General features: G+C 44.3%; 9 protein-coding genes across 9 annotated transcripts; 6 read left to right on the top strand and 3 right to left on the bottom strand.

The window, feature by feature from the left end:
- Positions 1 to 358: 358 nt before the first annotated feature.
- L199_006977 (uncharacterized protein) lies at positions 359 to 3,257 on the top strand (the record flags this gene model as incomplete). Its single annotated transcript, XM_064892674.1, has 8 exons — positions 359 to 401; positions 492 to 759; positions 1,541 to 1,581; positions 1,732 to 1,892; positions 2,001 to 2,255; positions 2,359 to 2,614; positions 2,693 to 2,955; positions 3,057 to 3,257. 8 exons carry the CDS (start codon positions 359 to 361, stop codon positions 3,255 to 3,257), a joined length of 1,488 nt encoding a protein of 495 aa, XP_064748746.1.
- Positions 3,258 to 3,670: 413 nt separating this feature from the next.
- Positions 3,671 to 6,219, bottom strand: L199_006976 (uncharacterized protein; the record flags this gene model as incomplete). Its single annotated transcript, XM_064892673.1, has 9 exons — positions 3,671 to 4,243; positions 4,332 to 4,507; positions 4,582 to 5,035; positions 5,096 to 5,308; positions 5,371 to 5,742; positions 5,820 to 5,902; positions 5,957 to 5,981; positions 6,048 to 6,061; positions 6,120 to 6,219. 9 exons carry the CDS (start codon positions 6,217 to 6,219, stop codon positions 3,671 to 3,673), a joined length of 2,010 nt encoding a protein of 669 aa, XP_064748745.1.
- Positions 6,220 to 7,016: 797 nt separating this feature from the next.
- Positions 7,017 to 10,144, top strand: L199_006975 (uncharacterized protein; the record flags this gene model as incomplete). Its single annotated transcript, XM_064892672.1, has 6 exons — positions 7,017 to 7,167; positions 7,235 to 7,435; positions 7,493 to 7,883; positions 7,936 to 9,172; positions 9,244 to 9,430; positions 9,498 to 10,144. The coding sequence occupies 6 exons, from the start codon at positions 7,017 to 7,019 to the stop codon at positions 10,142 to 10,144; spliced, it is 2,814 nt and encodes a 937-aa protein (XP_064748744.1).
- A 704-nt stretch (positions 10,145 to 10,848) lies between these two features.
- Positions 10,849 to 11,406, top strand: L199_006974 (uncharacterized protein; the record flags this gene model as incomplete). The annotated part of the gene is made up of 1 exon (XM_064892671.1): positions 10,849 to 11,406. The coding sequence occupies one exon, from the start codon at positions 10,849 to 10,851 to the stop codon at positions 11,404 to 11,406; it is 558 nt and encodes a 185-aa protein (XP_064748743.1).
- Positions 11,407 to 11,943: 537 nt separating this feature from the next.
- Positions 11,944 to 13,105, top strand: L199_006973 (uncharacterized protein; the record flags this gene model as incomplete). Its single annotated transcript, XM_064892670.1, has 3 exons — positions 11,944 to 12,723; positions 12,797 to 12,916; positions 12,992 to 13,105. The coding sequence occupies 3 exons, from the start codon at positions 11,944 to 11,946 to the stop codon at positions 13,103 to 13,105; spliced, it is 1,014 nt and encodes a 337-aa protein (XP_064748742.1).
- An 831-nt stretch (positions 13,106 to 13,936) lies between these two features.
- Positions 13,937 to 14,827, top strand: L199_006972 (uncharacterized protein; the record flags this gene model as incomplete). Its single annotated transcript, XM_064892669.1, has 1 exon — positions 13,937 to 14,827. The coding sequence occupies one exon, from the start codon at positions 13,937 to 13,939 to the stop codon at positions 14,825 to 14,827; it is 891 nt and encodes a 296-aa protein (XP_064748741.1).
- Positions 14,828 to 15,642: 815 nt separating this feature from the next.
- On the top strand, positions 15,643 to 16,648 carry L199_006971 (uncharacterized protein; the record flags this gene model as incomplete). The annotated part of the gene is made up of 2 exons (XM_064892668.1): positions 15,643 to 15,837; positions 16,199 to 16,648. The coding sequence occupies 2 exons, from the start codon at positions 15,643 to 15,645 to the stop codon at positions 16,646 to 16,648; spliced, it is 645 nt and encodes a 214-aa protein (XP_064748740.1).
- A 131-nt stretch (positions 16,649 to 16,779) lies between these two features.
- On the bottom strand, positions 16,780 to 18,417 carry L199_006970 (uncharacterized protein; the record flags this gene model as incomplete). Its single annotated transcript, XM_064892667.1, has 1 exon — positions 16,780 to 18,417. The coding sequence occupies one exon, from the start codon at positions 18,415 to 18,417 to the stop codon at positions 16,780 to 16,782; it is 1,638 nt and encodes a 545-aa protein (XP_064748739.1).
- An 852-nt stretch (positions 18,418 to 19,269) lies between these two features.
- On the bottom strand, positions 19,270 to 20,444 carry L199_006969 (uncharacterized protein; the record flags this gene model as incomplete). Its single annotated transcript, XM_064892666.1, has 6 exons — positions 19,270 to 19,509; positions 19,578 to 19,709; positions 19,838 to 19,949; positions 20,053 to 20,132; positions 20,231 to 20,323; positions 20,421 to 20,444. The coding sequence occupies 6 exons, from the start codon at positions 20,442 to 20,444 to the stop codon at positions 19,270 to 19,272; spliced, it is 681 nt and encodes a 226-aa protein (XP_064748738.1).
- Positions 20,445 to 21,071: the final 627 nt, after the last annotated feature.

The following is a 21,071-nucleotide window of genomic DNA, read 5'->3' as shown; positions in this document are numbered from 1 at the left end:
CGTGATGGGTCACTTACGACTGGTTACTACTGTCCACTAGGTTATGCTATGCTATGCTGCTATACTACTACTGAGTTGCTACTACACAGCCTCGGATCCCTCACAGTCGATCCGCTTCATCATATTCATCCCACGTGTCGCAACCACGTGGGACCAGCCGATAAGTGAACCTTGGTTGCTGGGAATATGACTCATAGTCCACGTCATGCTGCCTTATCATTCTAACCAAGCCATGCATAACAACGACCCTTCTACTCCAGTCAATCTCCTTTATCCCCTCCTTCTTCTTCTCTTCTTCTTCTCTATCATTCCATCGCATCTCCATAACATCATCTCCCTACAATCGACACCCAGCAACATGGCCGACGCTAACGATCTCTACAAAGACGACCTCTACGGCGGTAAGCTCCCTCCTTCTCCTCTTGTTCCGTTGATACAATCAGGCAGGCTGATGTGAGAATACGTTTACGTCTACGTTCGGGTGCATGTAGATTTGGATCTGGAAGACCTCGATGCCACTCAGCTCGAAGAACTAGTCGAACCTCCCGAACTTGATCCTGCTCCAGCCACAGCAGGTGGATCAAGCTCGTCAATCGCACAAGCTCAACCTTCTGTACCAGCAGTGGCCAATCAACCTTCAACAGGTGATTACAGTGGTGTACCCCAACAGCAACAACAACAAGGTGCTTTCGGGAATGAAGCCAACGCGGACCAAGCTGCTTTGGATAGGATAAGACCTAGTGATATGCCTGATGAGGGGTTAGTACATTTATACTCTTAAGTAGTCTCTCTGTTCTTCCTGTGTTTCTGTACTATCTCTAGTCATTCTTCATACCTGTCTGTTTCTGCTTTTCCGCATATGTTGTGTTGGAAAATAAGTCAGGAGTCACGGAGAAGATATAGTAGGAGTAAATAATAACAACGCGGGATGGCGAAAGCCCTTCAGTGGAGCGAATAGTCCCCGTGAAAGCTGTACTGGTCACTGGTATGAGCGAGGTAGATCGGAGTTGTATAAAACCAGGTCCCCTATAGTGGAGTATCTCCTCGCATATCTGATTCTATCTTCATTCAATCATATAAACTATCTAGTTGTTGGTTGGTCGGTCTCTAGAGTCGAATATATACTGATATCAATATATTGTTTTTGATATACCTATATCTTTCTATCTACCTTACATACAAACTGGTGATACTACTTAAAACCAACCGATTGTAATACCATAAAATCAAACGAATGTACCCGATATCAAATCGAACCAATCCAAAACCAACCGTATGGAAATACAATTAATGGCATCTTAATTGATGTTGATGTCGATGGTAATTTTTGATAATACCGAACGATGGTGATCTATGTCAATCCGACGATTTTCTCCACTTGCTTTTTCCCTTCTCTTGTTTTGTCATCTCTCCCTCATATCGCGATCGTTCCCCCCTCTCCTCTTTTCCCATCTCACATTTTCCTTCGCCATATCGTGTCTCTACTTATTCATTAACACAAATCTCAATGAAAAATTTGGCCCATGTCATGACAAAACAGCAAGATGTTCATCGGTGGATTGAACTGGGAAACAACAGATGGTGAGTACCCACGTCACGAAGACATACGAGCCAATGAGCCATATTGGCAGGAAAGACACACATGGGTTCGACTTGGATCGCCATTGTCTTCGGCGCCAATGATATGATATGAGTTAGAAAGCTAATAAAACCGCCTCTCTAACTTCGTAGACGGTCTTAAAGCTTACATGGCTCAATTCGGTGAAATCGAAGCATGTACAATCATGAGAGATCTAACAGGTCGATCAAGAGGATTCGCATTTTTGACTTACAAAAGTTCGGAAAGTGTAAATAAGGTTTTGGATAAGACTCATACATTAGATGGTAAACAGGTGAGTAAGAGTCCTCACTCCCCATTTATCACAATGTTACATGCGAGATGTCTATACCATACTGATCTGATCAACTCGTGGCTGATTGTGCAATATAATGTCATACAGATTGATCCAAAACGAGCGATCCCTCGAGCAGAACACGAACGGACTGCCAAAGTATTCGTAGGAGGTTTGGCTCCGAGCGTAACTGGCGAATCTCTCAGAACATTCTTAACTCAATTCGGACCCGTTATGGATGCCACGGTGATGTTCGATAAGGAAACTACCAGATCTAAAGGGTTCGCATTTGCTACGTTCGCGGATGAAGAGAGTGTACAGAGAGCTATGGATAGTAGTGGGATTGAATTGGAGGGTAAAGCTGTAAGTTGGACTTTCTTATTAAAGTCAAAATCGCCATGTAGAAGAAGGAGGCAGATGAAACAAATTTACGTTGTGCTAATCCACCTTTCATACCATCGTATAGATCGAAATCAAAAGAGCTCAACCTAGAGGGGCAGGTACTCAACCTGGTAAATTCACTTCAGGACCATCTGGTGGACATAATCGATATGGAGGAGGTAACAACAACAATCAGTTCAATAATGGTGGTGGTATGAATATGGGTATGGGTGGAATGGGTATGGGTATGGGAGGTTTTAACAATAATGTTGGAGGAGGTGGATTCGATCCGAATGCTATGGCTATGATGTATCAAAATATGATGAAGAATAATGGTATGGGTGAGTTCGGAGTCATCCCATTTTGAATTGACTGTACAATAAACTGATAGTCTACAATTACATGACACTATGGCATAGGCTCAATGATGGGTGGATTCGACCCTTCATCAATGGCAATGATGTATCAAAACATGATGAAATCCATGTCATCCGCCAACCCTGGCGGAGCAGTTGGTGGAGGGCAGGGTAACGTACCGGCCATTAACCCAAATATGGCGATGAGGAATCCAATGATGGGTATGGGTATGGGAGGAATGGGTATGGGTGGTATGGGAATGGGTAATATGGGTATGGGTATGGGAATGGGTGGGATGGGAATGAATAATATGGGTGGTAATAGGGTGAGCAAAATTTTCTTAATCGATTCATGAGAATAGACTATCGGATATCTGTTAGTGTACAAAATAGATCGCTGATACATTGCTTTGTAAATGACTTCTAGATGATGAACCAACCCCAACAGCAAGGAGGCTCAATCCGACCTGTCCCTAATGCACCTCGCGGTCCAGCAGCTATGCGATCAGGACCATCGGGAGGAACAACCCCTCAATCAGGTCCAGGTGGGGCTGGCAATGGCGCACCGACTGGTCCAGGTGCTCAGAGATATTCAACTCAAGGTTCAGCAAGAGCTAAACCTTACTAGGGAATAGGGAATAGGCATTTTGCTTATGAACACAAGCATATATCATATAAAACAATCTATTATATGTATTCATGTAAAAATCAGAACCAATAAATCAATATTTCCATGTAACTCATATCTCATGTACAGTGTATCAAAGCATGGTGCATACTCGTAGAGTAATAACAACATAACGTAGCCATGACACACATACGGCTTAGTCTGGCATCTTCTAATCAGTGAATACCTGCCATCCAGTATCGGTGCAGTATACTTGCAGTAGGTCACCGCATTGCTTTTCAGAGTGAGCCATGTAATAGGTGAATTCGATGCAAGCAGGAAATATACTATCCATCACATCCGAAAGTGGTATATGCAAAAAGGGGCTATAAATACATACAAATAGAAGCAAAATCTGAAATCCCCAACAAGGTCTATCGTCTATCAGTCTTTCCTCCTTTTCTCTTACCAGCCAACATCCATTTAGGTCTGGTTATAGGAACGTGTCTATCTGATTCAGAAGCTTTGGCCAATCTATTTGGTAATCTCTGTGCGAAATCTCTCAATTCGTTGGCTTTGTCAGATTGGCCTATCGTAGCCAAACCGGCCATCTGTCTATTCGATCGAGGAGCACGTGAAACGGCCATTCCACTCTTCGTTCTGATTGGTTTACCTTTCGATGGTCTACTTGAATCTTCAACTTCACCATCCATATCAACGTCCATATCACCTTCGGCTTCCGCGGCGGCATCGCGAGCCTCAGCAGCTTCCCAAGCTTCTTTCTTCTTCTCCATCAATCGCGCAGCACGTTTCTCAAGTACCAAAGGATCATGTCCTGACTTCCTCATACCACTTGTGAATTCTGATAAAGTGACGTGCTTCTTCTTTCTTGGGATGATAGGTCGGTTTTGTAAGTGATTCTTCTCCTGGGATATCTTCTTGATGGAAGCTTTCTTCTTCTCAATTTGTGAGGCAGCATCTCGGAATTCTTCTTCGTCAGAGTCGAGCTGAGGTATCATACATGATCAGTATTTGCTAATGACCAACTGCAGATATGTATGAAAATATGAGCTGTGGTAAGAAAGTACCACTCACCATCTCAGACTCATCGGAATCATAGAATCCTTGAGCTTCCAATGCCTCTTCTTCCCTTTCCAAGGCATCCAATTTCTCGGCGATATCAGGATCGATAAAGTCTGCGACATTCTTTCCATTGAGGAATTCAGGGATCTTATCATATTTCCATGAATCGTCGGCAAGGATGTAATCCTCTATCATACGCGGTACAGCCCTAAGATCAGCAGGATTCTACATGAGATGGTAAACGAGTAGATGAATCACTCACTCTTGGTATCAGCAGAGTAGATACCCATACCGGACAATTCCATCTCTTGCTCTTCGTCTCTCTGTAATTTCCTTCTGTTAGGATCTTCTTTATCATATTTGACTTTATGCTTGACCGAATCAGGGATGAATGGTTTCCTCTCCACATCATCTCTCTTCTGGGGTACCGCAACGTGTATCTTATTGGCGACCATCTCGATTCTGTTTCCCTTGAGTTTCTGTTCGACCCTGTGAGCTAACAAAGCATCGCATGCGACGTTCCTAACATCCATTACACCTTCTTCCGAATATGTCGAGGCTTCAACGACAGTGACCGATTTGTCAGATAAGATGGTATCAACGAAAGCACGGTTCTCTGGGGAAAGATCGGCAAGTCTGACGATATCGATCTTGTTGATCACGAGGATGGTGGGTTTGTTGGTGAAAAGAGGTTTGATGGAATGGAAGAGCTTGCACTATGAGTTAGGTAGGATTATTAGTGGGATAGCAAGGTTTACGACAGCACTTCAACTTACCTGAGCTTCGATCGTATATCCACACTGTTCACTCAAATCCATAAAGTACAAGACGGCACTTCTTAAATGAGCCAAAGCGGTGATAGATTGCATTTCGATGGTGTTCATTTCCTCCAATGGGTGATCAAGCACACCAGGGGTATCGATGACTTGCCATCTGAGGTATTTGTAATCCATGTGACCGACGAAAAGAGATTTAGTGGTGAAGGCATACTAACCAACCATAATTTACGATTAGCAACATCGATCGAACTGAAGATGTCCTATATACGTACCGGTTGAACATCAACGTCCGCTCTAGTAATCTTATTCACGAAACTACTCTTTCCTACGTTTGGGTAACCACAGATAAGTAAAGTTCTAGTATTAGGGTCGATAGCGGGCAATCTCGAGATATGTTGTCTGACTTGTTCGAGATATGCTAAAGGATCTTTCTGTCTTCTCATGATCGTTGCCATACGACCCAAAGCAGCCTTCTTCAACTGTTTACATCTGTATAACGAATCACCGAATTTGAGTAGTCGAGTGTAATCTTTGGATACTTGAGAGATCAAGTGTCTAGCAGTGTTGATTTGACCTAAAGCAAGTTTGTAGTGGTTCTTGTCGTATAAAACGTTCAAGAGAGAAGATAAGAAGGGATGTAAGTTCTGTAGGAAGACGCACAAGATTAGTCACTGACACAAGTAAACTTGAACAAGGGAGAAATTGGGCGCTTGATGCTTACATCGAGAACGGGGAATTCAGAGATGATCTTGCCTAATTTCTCATCGAAGGTGTCTTGGGTGAATTTGACCTTTCGCATGTAGACTGTAGAAAATGTTAGCATAAGGTTATATCTGACAGTGGGAACAGGTAGCTCACAATTCCTGATACGAGAAATTTTGAACTGAAACGAAGAAGTCAGTATAAACCGATGGTGTGGTACAGTAATTCTGCGTTATATCTGGCTCACATTCTTATGGATAACTGAGGAAAATCACATTATTAGCTGAAGATCTACAAGAACGAGAACACTTCAGCTCACCGGTAGGAGTCTTTCTCATAGTAGCATTGAGCACAATGTCTATGAAGTCCGACGAGGTCGGGACGGGGGCGATCCGTTGCAAACCAGCTACGGACGACATTTTGGGAGGTGTATTTCTGATGGTGGCGAGGGAGAAGGGAGAAAAGGGTATATCTTGTCGATGAGTTCCGACAAGCGAGCGAAGGTAGCCTTGCGAGGAGTATGAAGGAGGACCGAAGCTGTCTATCGATCTACCAAAGCGAGAATGTCAAAGTAAGGCTGAGTGGTGAGTGTAGATTGAAGCTGCTCTACCAGGTTGTGACTGAACTGATCAGAGTGGACCGGTTAAATTTTCAAAATTATCGATCATCTAGAAAAACAAAAATATCCACCCTCCCAAGGGATGGAATGATGTGGCATAACGGGGCCAGATTGGGTTCTGATACTGCCGGTCGCGTGCTTGAGCTTGGTGGATGGATGATCGGTGAATGTCGGAGATGAAATGTGTGAGCGTGAGTGTGGCAGTGCGTGGATACATTACGAGTAGTAGCAGGTTGGAAACGAGCACAACGCGGAGACCCTAACAGCGTACATGCGGCAGTAGGAAAGACGAAGAACAGAGAACATCGCTAAACCATCCATCATCACCTCACCAGGAGCACTATCTCATTCCATCCACATCACATCCGTGTAACAGGTGAACAAAAAAAAACAAACACCATCATTCACAATTGATTTAGCTCCTTGACATTCTTGTCCTTGTTTCAAGGTTCATATCAGATCAGATCAACTACTGTTTCGGACAAGACTCCATCTTCTCTTTTTGTTTCGACAACTGTTCAATCCAACAAGTTCTATAAAGGTCGATCAGTCAACCCTCATCTCATCCCTCTCTCATCCCTATCCCACATATCCACAATGGCATCAGTCGATCAACTGGCTGGCAAGTACTCGTCACAGCTTGCTCAGCTTCAAGCAATCTTCCCCACATGGGATGAAAGTGATTTAGCATTCACTTTGCAAGATACGAAAGGAAATGTCGAAGAAGCCGCTTTAAGCATCACAGAAGGTATTCATCACTTTTTTCCACAACAATCATCAAATAGGTTACTTACCATCTGACTTTGTTTGGACAGGCCGTGCATCGCAATTCACTTCAGCTTCAAAGAAGAAGCCAGCCAAGTCAAAGGAAACTCACCAAAAAGGTCATTCAAACAGGAACGCCGATACAGGTGGTTGGGAGAATGTGAACGGTGAAGGATTCGCTTCGAGGGGTGATAGACCAACCAGGGGTGCACGTGGTGGTGCAAGAGGTGGTAGAGGTGGACGTGGAGGAGGTTAGTACGACTTTTCTTTTTTGGCATGTCACGCTGTACTGACGCTTTGCATTGCAGAACCATTCAGAGGTGGACGTGGTGGACGAGGTGGATTCAGAGGAGGAAGAGGTGGACTAAGCAATGTAAACGGACACTCAAAAACCACCACATCCGATGAATTCCCTACCACAACTGCTACAACCACAGAAGGATGGGCCAACCAAGTTCAACAAGCTACTTCGGCCGAGGATCAAGAAGCTGAAAATGCCGCTATCGCTGATACAAGCAAAGGTGAGGATTTCTCAGCATCTGGTGGATGGGGTGATGCGCCCGCACCAAAGGAATTAGAAAAAGCTGCTAAAGCTGGTGGTACCGGTTGGCAAAAAGACATCGAGAAGCCAGTACAGGTCGCTGGTTCTTCCGTTCCTCCTGCTGCTAAGCCTAAGTTAACTTGGGCTCAGATCGCCAAGTGAGTCTGAAAAGCTTTGCGACTGATTGTCATTACTGACGGCTTTCTCTAGACCCGTCGAGAAACCAAAACCTGCTCCTCCACCTCCTGCACCAGTCGTACCAGAACCTATCCCAGAACCAGAAGCTGAACCCACCATAACTTCCGATGAACCTGTTGCTCAAGATGAAGGACACGTCGCACCCGAAGCTCTAGAAGAAACACCTGCTGAAGAAGTTGAGGCTTTGGGAGACGCACCTGCACCTGAAGAAGTAGAAGAAGCTGCCGCTGCTATAGAGGAAGCACCCGCTGCCGAAGAACCATTCACCGCTAAACCTGCTGAGGATCTCCTACCTGAAGAGACTGTTCCCGCTCAAGCTGAAGCTTCCACCGATGCTTGGGAATCTGACCCCGCTATCGCTGGTTCCGGCGCTCAGCCTGAATGGGCGAAGACCGACACTCAACCGGCTGTCGCTCCCGAACCAGTCACCACCTACCAAGGTCCACCAGGGTTCAACAGCGTTGTATCCAAGGCTGCCCCAGGAGTTCAAGCTGCTCAACAGCCAAGATCCAGCTCGCGAGCTGCCCAAAGATACAAAGATGCCGAGGGTCAAGGTGTCGTACTCCCTCCTACTGCTGGTTCCGGTCTCGCTGGTATGGAAATGCAATTCGGTTCCCTCAGTTTCGGTGGTATAAATGGTGACGGTGTGGATTCACCTGTTCCTGCTGCTGAGCCAGCTAAGCAAGAGACTCCCGCTCAAGCTGCCCCCGCCCCTGCGCCAGTTGCCGCATCTCCTGTCAGATCTACTCAACCCTCAGCCCCAGCTCAACAGCAAGCGGCTCCTGCTCCTTCTGCCCCTTCTGCCCCTTCTGCCCCATTCTACTCTCAACCATCCTCTCAACCCGCTCAGACTCAAACCCAACCCCAAGCCCAACAGCCATCTTACACCTCTCCCCACCAGACTCTCCAACAACAGATGCAAACTTACCAATATCTTCAACAACAACAAGCTCCTGCCCATTCGCAATCCCAAGATCAAGGTCTTCACCCCTCTCACCAAGCCAACCAATATTACAGACAACAGGATTTCTACAATCCAATCGGCTCTCAAGCTCAACAACAGACCAACGAACCTCAAGGTCAACAAGGTCAGGCTCAACAATCCGCCCAACAAGCCCAGCAGCCCACCTCAAGTCCTTACGATACACCGTTCGGTACTTTTGGTCAACAATCCCATTTGTTCGGTCAACCAGCTCAACAACAGACCCAACACACCCAGTCCAACGACCCATACGGTGCTTCTCACAGAGTTAGTGTTAGCTATTGTTGCTGTCTGTTCTATCAGAAGATGTAATGCTGATCATATTTTTCGCTACATAGGCTTACGATTCATACTCTGCTAGTGGTTACCCCCGACCTCCTGTTGACGAGCCTAAACCTGCTGCTCCTGCTCCCTCTCATACTCCTTCTGCTCCCAGTCAACCTCCTCACCAACAAAGCGGATACTACTCTCAAATGGGTAACATGGGTTACTACCAACAAGGTCCTTACAACCCATACTACCAATGTAAGTGACGTTCGCGTAAGCATACTTTAATCGTCTGATTGCTGATTGATCTGAATCAAATGAATAGACGGTCAAGCTCCTCAAGCTGGTTTCCAACAATATTATCCATTGGCTCAACGAAACTTGTATGGTCAACCTGCACCTCAAGCTCCCCCTGCTCCTATTCAAGGTAACAAGCCTCAACCTCCCTCGAGCCACTCGCCATACGGTGGACCACCATCTTACCCTTCCTCGGCGGCCTACGATGATCAATCATTTGGAGGTGGTTTAGGTAGATATGGAGATAGCAAGGTCCAACAACAGAACACCCCTGGCTCTCAAGGACAAGCTCAGGGACAAGGGCAAAACACCTTAGCGCCTGGATCATATAATTCTCAACAAAGTGGTTTACACAATTTCCTCGGATCTTCCACTTCTACCGCTTCTACCACTGGCGCCGGAGCTGGTGCTGGTGCTGGATCGGCTGGATCAGCCAGACCTCAAGCTACTACACCCGACGATGGATTCAAATCCCAATCTCAACAAGGTGCTGGAGCTAGAAACCCCATCCAACAAACTAATACCAACCCTCAAGCGGCTGCTCAACAAGGTTTCAACTCTTATCCATATGGTAATAACGCTGGAGCAGGAGGATATGGCGCTCAAGATTGGAGCCATTATGGTGCTGCGGGACACTACGGTTCGAGAAATGGTTATCAACATTGGCAACAATAGGTGGTTGTCAATGGAGATAATCAACCAATTATCGAGATCAATGAGATAACAATCATAAACACACCAATCCAATAATCACTTCTCTCTGAAATTCCTTCTCTTTACTTCATTTCTTCATTTCTTGTCTTTCTGTCCAACGTGGAAAATACTGATTGACCAAAAAGGATAAATTATCATCGTTTATCAATCATCAATATTACAAATAGCAAATCGTATAAATTAGGTTTTTCAATTTATCGATCATTGATCAAAACAAAGTCAAAGAATTATATATGTATATATGTATTTTCTCTTTCTTTTCACATTTATGGAAACATGATGCATGATCTATTTCTTGAACTACTAGTAACAATTCATGACAATATCATCCACTCGGCGATTGATGTGCATCTTTCACTCTTTTCGTTATTGTACTGTAACGAGCTGGAACTACCCTCTTCAGCGTTTCGCGCTGACCTTCGACGACATTCACCCCGCTCAGCATTGAACAAAAGACGGACGACCACGCCATCCTTCCCATGAAAGGGGAAGCAGATCCCGCCTGAAGGCAGTGTTGCTGTATGAGTTCGAGTCCCAGGGGACTTATATAAAGAAGTACTGTACTGCAATCCTGATCTATCATCGTCCTTCTAATTCAACTCTGCCATTCAGTTCATACAGTAATCGTACTTGTACTTACAGTATTTGAACAAACTTTCCACGGCATGTCTGCAACTTCTTCTGCAAACGGTCAACCATACCACAAATCGTACGTTCTGTACTCCACATCAGGCCGAACACCATGGTCCAACCCATCAACCCAAACCTCAATCTATCGAGGGTCCGCCAAAGGCCAACCCGAAGCTTGGATAAGCTACATCAAAGCTGCTCATGAGGCGAACCCTGATCCAACAGGTTTGAGTTCAAGTAGCTGGATCCAAACCAGTCAAGGGGTTATGGATTCCGCTAAAGATACGATGGATTGCCTACGATACGATGCCGATGAGGAAGATACAGCATTCGTACCCGTTAGTCAATCAGTTTTAGACGAATATAACCGATTGGTTGACCATGTCGATTTCACCCCTGGTTGTGTTGGGTCAATCCTTTGTTTCCATGATGGTTCAACCAGAGGATACGTTAAACCTGATGACAACGCAAGTACTTTAGAGGAAAATGCCAATAGAGTTCGATGGGCCATGCAAGAAAACAGCTCAGACCAAGGTATCGTCGCTTGGAATGTCAAAGATCGGGGTATGATGGATTTACCTTTCTTGATTTAGGTTAACTATGAAAATCATCGGTGCTTCACTATTGCAGTGACCCTTCATTCATATTCTGCTATACATCTATTTGTGGATGCATGAGCTTGATGGGGTATGAGAATGTGTTGCCACCTTGAGATGTGAGCCAAATGTGGCTGGATTCATTCCAACGTTCGTTCAGCCTGCCCTACAGGGGACTTCCAATTGCATTAGTACGATATGCCAGTCCCCTCGAGTCAGTGTTCAGCTACTAAATTATCTCTAAGCATCCTTCGAATCGACCTGGAACCTGTACGAGTACTCAAAGGATCCAACACCCATACAGGTTTTTGTCATTGTGGCGCTGTGCATGAAAGAAAGGGCATGAACGGATCGTACTCTTCGATGTACTGTACTGTCCTTATTGTGGCGAGTGAGCGTCATTTTCCTATCATACCCATATATACCCAGAGTCCTTACCAGATCACTTTTCATCCACTCTAAGCCCCTTCTCAACTCAACGCAACCTTCCACATAAGACAGTAGTGCACCACGGAAGCTGATCCTCCTGCCATCATGACCCCTTCCAGCTGGGGTAATGTAGATCTGATCAGCGAGATCTTCAAACCCACACCTTCCGATGGTTCTGGTCCTGAGGAAAGTTCAGTGATCCTATATTGTCCCAAATCAAGGAACGGCACAAATCACTCAGAGACTTTTTCATTAGTTCGATCCGACGGACCGGGAGGATTAGTCTCAGCTGTTACGGAAGGACTTAAGAAAGCGATGGAATCGGCTTATACCAAACTTAAACAGGAGAAAATGTGGTATGATTCCGTCCAATCTGAAGATATAGCTAAACATGTTGACTTGGAACTCAATTCGATATTGCAAACTTCTCTGATTCAGTATCCATATAGCTGTTTCGGGAACGGTACGATCAGTGTTCAAAGAGTATCAAGCGATAATTATGATTCACTAATGAAGATCAAAAAATCTTTATATCCAAAGGGTAGGAAAGGAGTTTTGGTCATTCCTCGAAAATCCCATTCTACAATCAATAAAGAAATTACAGATGGAGGCAGATTAACCGAGTTGGGTATAACGAATCCAAGTTATATGAAAGATAAGGAAGATCGAGAGATGGCGCTGAAGGGGTTGAGCAAATATGCTAATAGTACTGAACAATCTATCAAGGGTTGGCCCTTACGTGCGATATACCCTTTAGATGAGAGGTTGAGCAAGAAATTAAGGGAATATGAAGATTATGGGTATGTAGTGCTGGATGAGGATGAGATAAAGACTTTCAGGTCAATAATGGATGAATTGCCTTCTATCTCTGGTAGACCTATCAAAGTAAGTCGGACTCTGTCCTTGTCAAGATCTCGACGCAGCGCTGAAGCTGATCTGTCTTTGACCCTCTATCTAGTCATACAATACTCATGTCTCAGAAGTCACAGATTCCAATGCCACAGAGATACCAGATGCTTCGAATTGCGAACCCTCGGCTGAAGAAGACATGGTAATTACCAATGATGAGGATGATGAAGTGAGTCATTCTTCTGAATTTCTATTCTTTTTCCTAAAGCTTGACGCTTCTATGCCCCTTTCGGTCATATTATAGCGATACCGCTACGAGACACCATTCGTACCCCGCAATGCACGAGCCGACGATATAACCCACGCACTTGAGTCTTATAGCACTCTGATCTCTGGGAGCGCTGATTCTTGTCAATGAAGCGAAAAAGTGTAGATATGTGTACGACCATCCCTTGAGGGTCACATATAACCGGAGCTTGATTATGGGTCAGATGCATGTTCATATGTCTCCAGGACACAGTATCACCAATTATCATCCCCGTGTCTGGTCGATGATGTAAAGTACATAATTGTGACAGTGCCTATATACTGCACTGCACCGCAGTGAGAAAAGAAGAGTGTGGAGACGCTAAATTCTGTGCCACATAGCGACAAGTACACATCATGTACGGTACATATCGGAGTAGGCAGAACATCCTCATCCTTTGATTCATTCGACTTGAACGCAGGCCTTTTTGAACATGCTGCGCAGAAATGACGTTTGGTACTCGAGGATCCATGCTCCCCTTCGAGCCCTTTCGACAGAATGAAAACCAAAGTACAATAAGTCCTCAGAACGATGTTCAGCCTACTGTAGTCGATACTTGGTCATGCATGGAAAGAGGGGACCCTGAAGGTGAGGAAAGACCGCTGGCATGATGCAAAACAAGGGATGTACAGTACGGTCATTACCTTCTAGTGCGATTTCCTAACATATTGACTGGTTGGATTTCACGCAAAGTACACAAGCCAGCCTACGACTGGAAGCTTCTCACTCGTGACATCCTTCATATGAGAAGATTCTGTACCTTAAGATGATCGTCAACTTCTCCAATCTATCGCATTGACTAGTGTTTCTATCTTACTTCTGTTCTGTTCAGACTGCTCAAAAAGGGTAATCATATACTCGCGATTTCGATTGGTTCACGATTGTCCGCTTATCTGATTAATCAAAGTGCACAGTGTACACAGTTCCCCACACCAGAAGAGTATGTCGATATCAACCGAGCCTGACACTACACAGGATCAGGAACCCATACCTAGCTATCATGAAGTTTCTGAAGATCCCACACCAGTCTATAAATTTGGCGGAGACGATGATATACCTACCACGGTGTATTTCCACCCTCGTCCATTAGATTTCAACCTTCAATACAATATGGAACCGCGCTTACCTCTAAGTAGAATATGCGATACGGTCATTCATAGTGGTACATATCAAGATTGGAAGGAGAGTGAAATTTCAATACAATATTATACCGACCAATCGATGAGGCTTTTATATAACTCTTTAGTAGGTCATTATGAGGATTACAAGGCTTATAGAAGAGACAGAAATGATTATGAAAAGTCGATTGAGAATGTTACTGATCGATGGAGAAATAGGGATTACACGGGTCAGCCTTGTAGACTGATATCAGTGGATGGGCAAACAATGAAGGATTTGAAGTCTATTCAGAAAAAGGTGAATAAAGAGCGAAGTAGAGGATGTTTGAACTATTCTATTGGGGATCCTAAGGAGACCAATGCCAGTTTTGAGTTGATGCCTCTTATCAGACGATGGTCAAGTAATATCAGTATGCAAGATGACGAGCAAGGCGGGTCAACAGCGCAAGCTCAGAGTCAGGTTTCGGAAGAGAGTGGCAAAACCTCCGCGTCAATCAGATTCTACATTAATTATTCAAGCGATCTCTCAATTGTTCAGAAGGACCGAGATGACTTAGAACGCCTGGCTGGCAGTCTGGGCAAACTCACTTTCGCATCTGATAAGCAAGATATGGAGTTGATGGCTAAGTCTAGAGGGTTCTCGATCCATAAGGTTTCGAAGGAAGTCCTGGATGGGTTGGTTTCTTGTGAGAGCGAGACACGAAGTAAGGAGTAAGAGTGGCGGAGAGCGTGAAGGTACAATGGCAGGGATGTTGTTTGCGTTATACTTGTTTGTTGAACTCATCAAAGGTGATGTGGTCTATTGTCTGGACACAAATATCATTTCGAGTACATACAACCGAGATGAACGAAGACCGAATGAAATACATAATGCAGTGTTCTCAGAACATGATCTCATGAGAGTCCGATCATACAAAGTTCTGCTTTCGCCCCTGATCTACCGGAACACGTTCTTTTCTCCTTTGTCTGAAAGGAACGATGAGAACGGACAGGGAAATTTTGAAGTCCTTCACATTGCAGTAGACTCGGTCCATATGATACTTCCTAAACCATGTGCTCGGTGACCGATCAGCTGGCAGTGCAATCAGCTCAAATTGCAAAATCTACAATCTCGAGGGTATATATTGCCGGAGTGTAGGACATCGCCAAGACATAGCACGGTATTTGAATTGTTCCTTTTTCCAATTCCATTCCAGCAATCCTCTTCTTCATGTGCTACTGAATACTTCTTTGCTTCCTAACTCAGATCACTCGTGATGATCTCGACAAGAAGTCTGATACAGTTCTTCGGCTTCTGCTTCTCCGAACACTATTCTATATAAGTTCAGACTCGATCATCCAGCGGGGTCGGACTTGCATATATGTCATGTCGCTCCTATATGGCAGTGTACTGTAGTACAAATACTGCCTCACTTCTAACTTCAACCTTATCCTTTCGAAACTCCAATTACCATTCCTCCATCATCATCATTCACAACAAGGAAGAGTTTGATCCCACCACACATATAAAAAGAAACATACATCAATACGATGTACCCCGAACAATCCATTCGACTTCGAAGAAGGGGATCAACATCTTTCGATCCCTCACCTCAAGATATCGATACGATAACTGCCAATTATTGCGCACCAAGTTATGAAGATACCACTTCACCTCAATCAGACTCTGTATCCCCTCATCTCGGTAGATCCCAACTGCCTTGGACAGGGCAGGGTCAGGAACAGGTAGACCGCATTATATATATTTCTCACCTCATTTCCCATCTGATAACAGTTGGATGGCGAGACGTGGACCTGGTCTTCCTCCTAGTGGCGTTATCGATCATACCGTACATTATGGTGATGGTACTCCCAATCATCAAAGGATGAATACATTTGTATGTTCCATCGAGAACGGCTTGAGACAATATCTAGAAGACCTAAGATCCAGTGCCTATCTATCCAGAGATAGATGGGGTGATGCCTCGGAGCGACATTCCAACGCGACTATGTTAATTGAATTAACGCCTAAAATCCAAAATGAGATGAACCAATACGCTCAGACGGTAGCGGACGCTTCTGCCGATTCTTTCTTTCTGGATTGTAGGGGTCTTGCAGTCTCGCCGAACACTTTAGAACGATTAACGAAATCAGAGATACGTGTAGGAACGACGGGACGAGTGGATGTTTGGTTTATTCCAATGCGATCAAGACGAGACGATCATCCAGGGGATCCATCTTCTCTGGTTGGACGTCGTCCAACGCTGAGGAGAAGAAAGGGGCGATGAGGTCTTATATTGATCATTCAAGACTGGTTGATACTCAAGCTACGTGCGAGTCCTTAAGACAAGTGGCAGAGAAGTTGGAAGAATTGAGCGAATCTACGACGATCAGGTCCAGGGATATTCATGGAGCTCTCAAGGGCTTTGGGATACCTCGAGGTATTTCGACGTATACGGTGGATCAGATTGTATTGGATGAGTTAAGCTCGTGCGATCCTGTCGTGTTGACCTATAGCGTCGATTCGGGCGTCTTCACGAGAAGACCTACCTATTAGTAGTATCGTGATCTAGAGTGTCATGTCAGTATGTGAGAGATATCCCTTGGGTCGAAGACAGAGAACAGAGTGCCTCTCGCAGTCCGCTGAGATATGTATAAAATGCAGGGTCTTGCATGTCCCCAAAGATGTTACTGATCTATCTCTATATACCCTCTCGACTCAGTCTCATTACCCAAATCCAAAGTCCCACCTACCACTTCACCTATAAATTGCCTATATCCATCTTCATCCTCACTTTCCAATATCGCCGAATGGATGATATTGATCGATATCATATCCTCCTCGTGGTCGCCTTGAGAGTCGCTGCTCTTCTTCGCTCTCGGGATTGTCGGTATCTGTTTCTGAGGAATTGAGTGACCATCGGATATGGCGGAGTCCGAGTCGAAAGAAAGTGATTGTAAGAAATTGTGACGAGATGGTAGGATGATTTTCCGATTACTTCTGACATCCGATCCCGAATACTCTCTTGATGAATAGGATGTTGAAGGTGTATCGATAATGTCTTCTTCGCTTCCTGTCGAATAGGCAGACGAAGACGACGACGAAGTGGACGATCTCGATATCAATTCGGGGGTTTTCATTTCCCTTCGTGAATGTTTCCAATTTACCAACTGAGATTCCAAACATAATTTTCGTTCCTGCTCTCGCTCTTCAGATCTAGTGGTAGATGAACAATCCCTTCTCTGTTTCTCCCACCACTTTTTCAAAGTCCTTATATCCCTCCTCGTGAGGTGATCGATCCCCACCACTTTTATCTCCCTCAGCCCCGTCGGTATCAACCTTCCAGTTTGGTCAGGGGCAGGGTCTTGATGTATCACTTTCATGTCAAAGAGGGATTGAAAAGGGATTTGATCCAATCTTGCTAAATCGAGTTTCTCCAGACTAGTCGGTAAATCCCTTAAAAATCCTGATATCGTTTCGACAGACAAAGAGGTACATGAAGATAAGGATATATACCTAAGATTGGTAAAGCAGCTCGAAGAGGGTAGAGGTAATGAATGAATATTGGTAAATCCCATATCTAATTCTTTCAAATTACCAAATTTCTCCCAAGCCAACAGTTCTATCCATTTATCACCGGATAGTGAACTCCCCCTCAAATCCAATTTCTCAATATTGCTCGATAGACTTTCCAAGATTGGATCTAATTCTTCTATTGGAAGGTAGGATGATGAAAATGGGATATTGAGGATTCGCAATCGATCGAATTTGACATGTCTCATTATCGGTCCGATCACACTTTCGTATTTCACCATACCCAGATGGCTATTCCTCTGTCGGTGATATTTCGTATTACCATGTTTGATATTCTGTGATAATAGCATACCTAGATGATTTGGATGATATCCATTATAACTACGAGGGAAGGGGAATAGGTTTATCGATAGTTCTCTGACGGAAGGTAAGATGTGATTTCCCAATATATGAGGTATGACCGTTGGGATATTGGTCAAAGATAGTTTTCGATGTAAGGTTGGTGATAGACCGAGAGAGTAGAATGATCTTGACACTCTCAGAAGGGTCAAGAGGTCAGATAGGTCGAGGTGGGATAGGATCAATAGTTGGATTTCGGTAGGGAGGGTTGTGAAAGGTGATGAACCGTCTTTGGGAGGTTTTGGCGTATATGGGTGCATCATTATAGAATTGCTGGATGTTGAATGACGAGATGAAGATGGATAAGGGTGTTTGGGTAAAGCAGAGGGTAGCAAAGCCAGATGGGAATGGTTTGATAGGATGTGAGTGGGCGGCAAGAGTGTGATGTCCATTGTGAGTGATGGGTGGATGGTCGTCGGTGAAAGAGCAGAAAGTATCGATGGTGATCAGATTCCAATGGTCATGGGTACGACTAGCAATGATGAAGAGATAGCAACATACGTTTGATCTGATCGTATCAGATGACTTGATATACTTACTCGATGCATCTATCCATCTACATATATGCTCACTCATTCCTTTGTTGTTGTTGTTGTCGTTGCTGCTGCTCTCCTCTCCCCTCCTGCTGTTTACTTACGTCATTCCCAATTGCTCAGGCACCGCTCTCAAGATCGGCGATCACCGGAAACGGTAAAATCACGGCTCCTGCTACTCAGCCATTTCCACTTGCATGGGAGAATCATTTCAACAAGGGTTTCATATGAACATACTTCTATAGATGCATTGATATAAGAGATGCTATGGACAGAACAAATAACATGACGGGTACCGTTTATATATGACAATGAGTGGGCGAACAGCAAAAGAAAATGGAAGGGAAAAGAAACATGTATAAAACTAAAGAGAACAACCTAAAAATCAATGAAATGGACATGGGACATGGGGCATGCGTTTTTATTCGCTTTTTCGACATGAAAGGGACGTTGAATGGTCGTGTATTATACAATCGTACTTGACGTCGAAGCGTTCGGAGGACAGGAATTGATTATGGGATAATAGAGTATATGCGGGTGAAGGATTCGATGAACAACCAACAATGAGCGTTGAACTTGAGGTGATTTGTCCGTTCTGTTTCTCTTTTGGTCGTGTTCTGATACGTTGACCATCTTGAGGTTTTCCATTTCGTCTGCTGCTGATGATGATGGTCGGGAAAATGGAGAAACTGGCATATCTTGAGTGTTCCCTCACATAACAACACAGCATTTCCCTTTATCTTCCCCATCATCCTTCTCACTCCTCCTCTTGCCACCATAAGCTTCTCGATGACCATGATCATGACTTGCACCTACACCACCGTGACCCTGATCGCGCACCAAGACAGCAGCTCTCGTAGCAGCCTCAAACACAGCATCTACACCTTTGTTTTCCAAAGCGGAAGTTTCAAAATACGCTCGGGCCCCAATGATATTTGCTATTCTTTGACCCTAAAGCACGTAACGAACATGAGCAACATGAACATGATCCCTTGTCATGCAAGACTAATTTCACTCACAGTAGCATGGTCGATATACCTCTCAGGTGTGAAAGTACCATTTGCCATCGCCCTGTCTCTTAGATCCGTCTTACAAGCTACGAGTATTACCGGTATTTGTCGACCGCATATAGATCTGACTTCTTCGATCCACTATGACACCCCATAAGCTATGGTCAGCCCACGATGACTGCATGGTTTTTCGAAGGAAACCTTTGTGTATTCATAGCCTTGTCGAGAGATTATAGGCAGACGTGTCAATGGGAATAGCCCGAACTCACCTTCTGCGAGACATTCTCCAACGAATCAGGTGTATCCACCGAGAAAGCTATCAAGATTATATGTGCTTTCGAGTACGACAACGGTCGAAGTCGTTCATATTCCTCTTGACCACTGTGAAAGAGAGGCATATCATCAGCGTTTTCTTCTGTGATCGAAATGAAGGATGACCGTCTGCAATGGGTCTTTGTCGGATATGAATATATAATCTACTTACGCTGTATCCCATAATGCTAACTGAACGGGTTTCCCATCCAACTCAATCTCCGTCACGTAGTTGTCAAATACCGTTGGTTCCTATCAGCCATGTAAAGTCAGCTCTCTTTCCTACTATATGCAAATCTTGGTTCTCTGCCGAGTGCAGGTGATCAAGATGAAAAGCTAGATAAACTCACATAATTCTCTGGGAAATGTCCCACTGCAAATACATTCAACAAGGAAGTTTTACCTGCGGCTCCATCTCCTACGATCACCAATTTACGTCTTATCTATCACACCACATCACACAAAGTAAATCACGTCAGCTTGCGCTACACCACACCGGATTGAAACACGACTGTCATGATTGATATAAAGCAGACTTACCGCTCTTGAGGGACTTCCAGACATTTTAATCAGATTCTTTATACAGTGCTCCCTCTGACTTTAAGGGTACCTGAATGTGTTCTGATGAAAATTTGGATATTGGAGCGTACTAGGTCGTACCTGAAGTTTCTAGCTTGAGCGATGGCTAAGCACTGGATTTATTGTATGTAGTCCTTTCGAAATATGTATTGTTTGGTGGTTGCTCTGTTCTTTTCGTAAGGTTGTGATTGCGGTGAGTACGATGAAAGGAAGTTGGTCGTTGGGTTGAGATGGTTGGTGGGATGATAAGTAGGAGAAATGCAAGATGATCAAAGGATTATATTGTATATATATATGTGTGTGATTATTCGGCGATTGATGTGCTGATGTGCTGATCTTCGCTTAGAATAGATAGATGTATAGTGAAAGATGAGGCTATGTCGAGGTTGGTATGTGGTATGTAGCTGTGTGATATTTCGGTTCCGCACAATATGCCTTTATCAAGATTCTAATTGTTCTATAATATGATGGTGGGAAGAGTATCGTACGACGTTGAGTTGCGATCGTCAGCTGTAAATACTGTATATGAGAGATGAGAAAGACATTAGATCAAAGGAAAGTGGTTGCAACCAGGTTCATGGTCAGGGCGTGTCAAATAAAAATAAAAATGAA

This window comes from Kwoniella botswanensis, chromosome 2 (assembly GCF_036426115.1).
Source record: "Kwoniella botswanensis chromosome 2, complete sequence".
Taxonomy (NCBI): domain Eukaryota; kingdom Fungi; phylum Basidiomycota; class Tremellomycetes; order Tremellales; family Cryptococcaceae; genus Kwoniella; species Kwoniella botswanensis.
The sequence above is the reverse complement of the archived record's forward strand: the minus strand, read 5'-3'. Positions and strand labels throughout refer to the sequence as shown.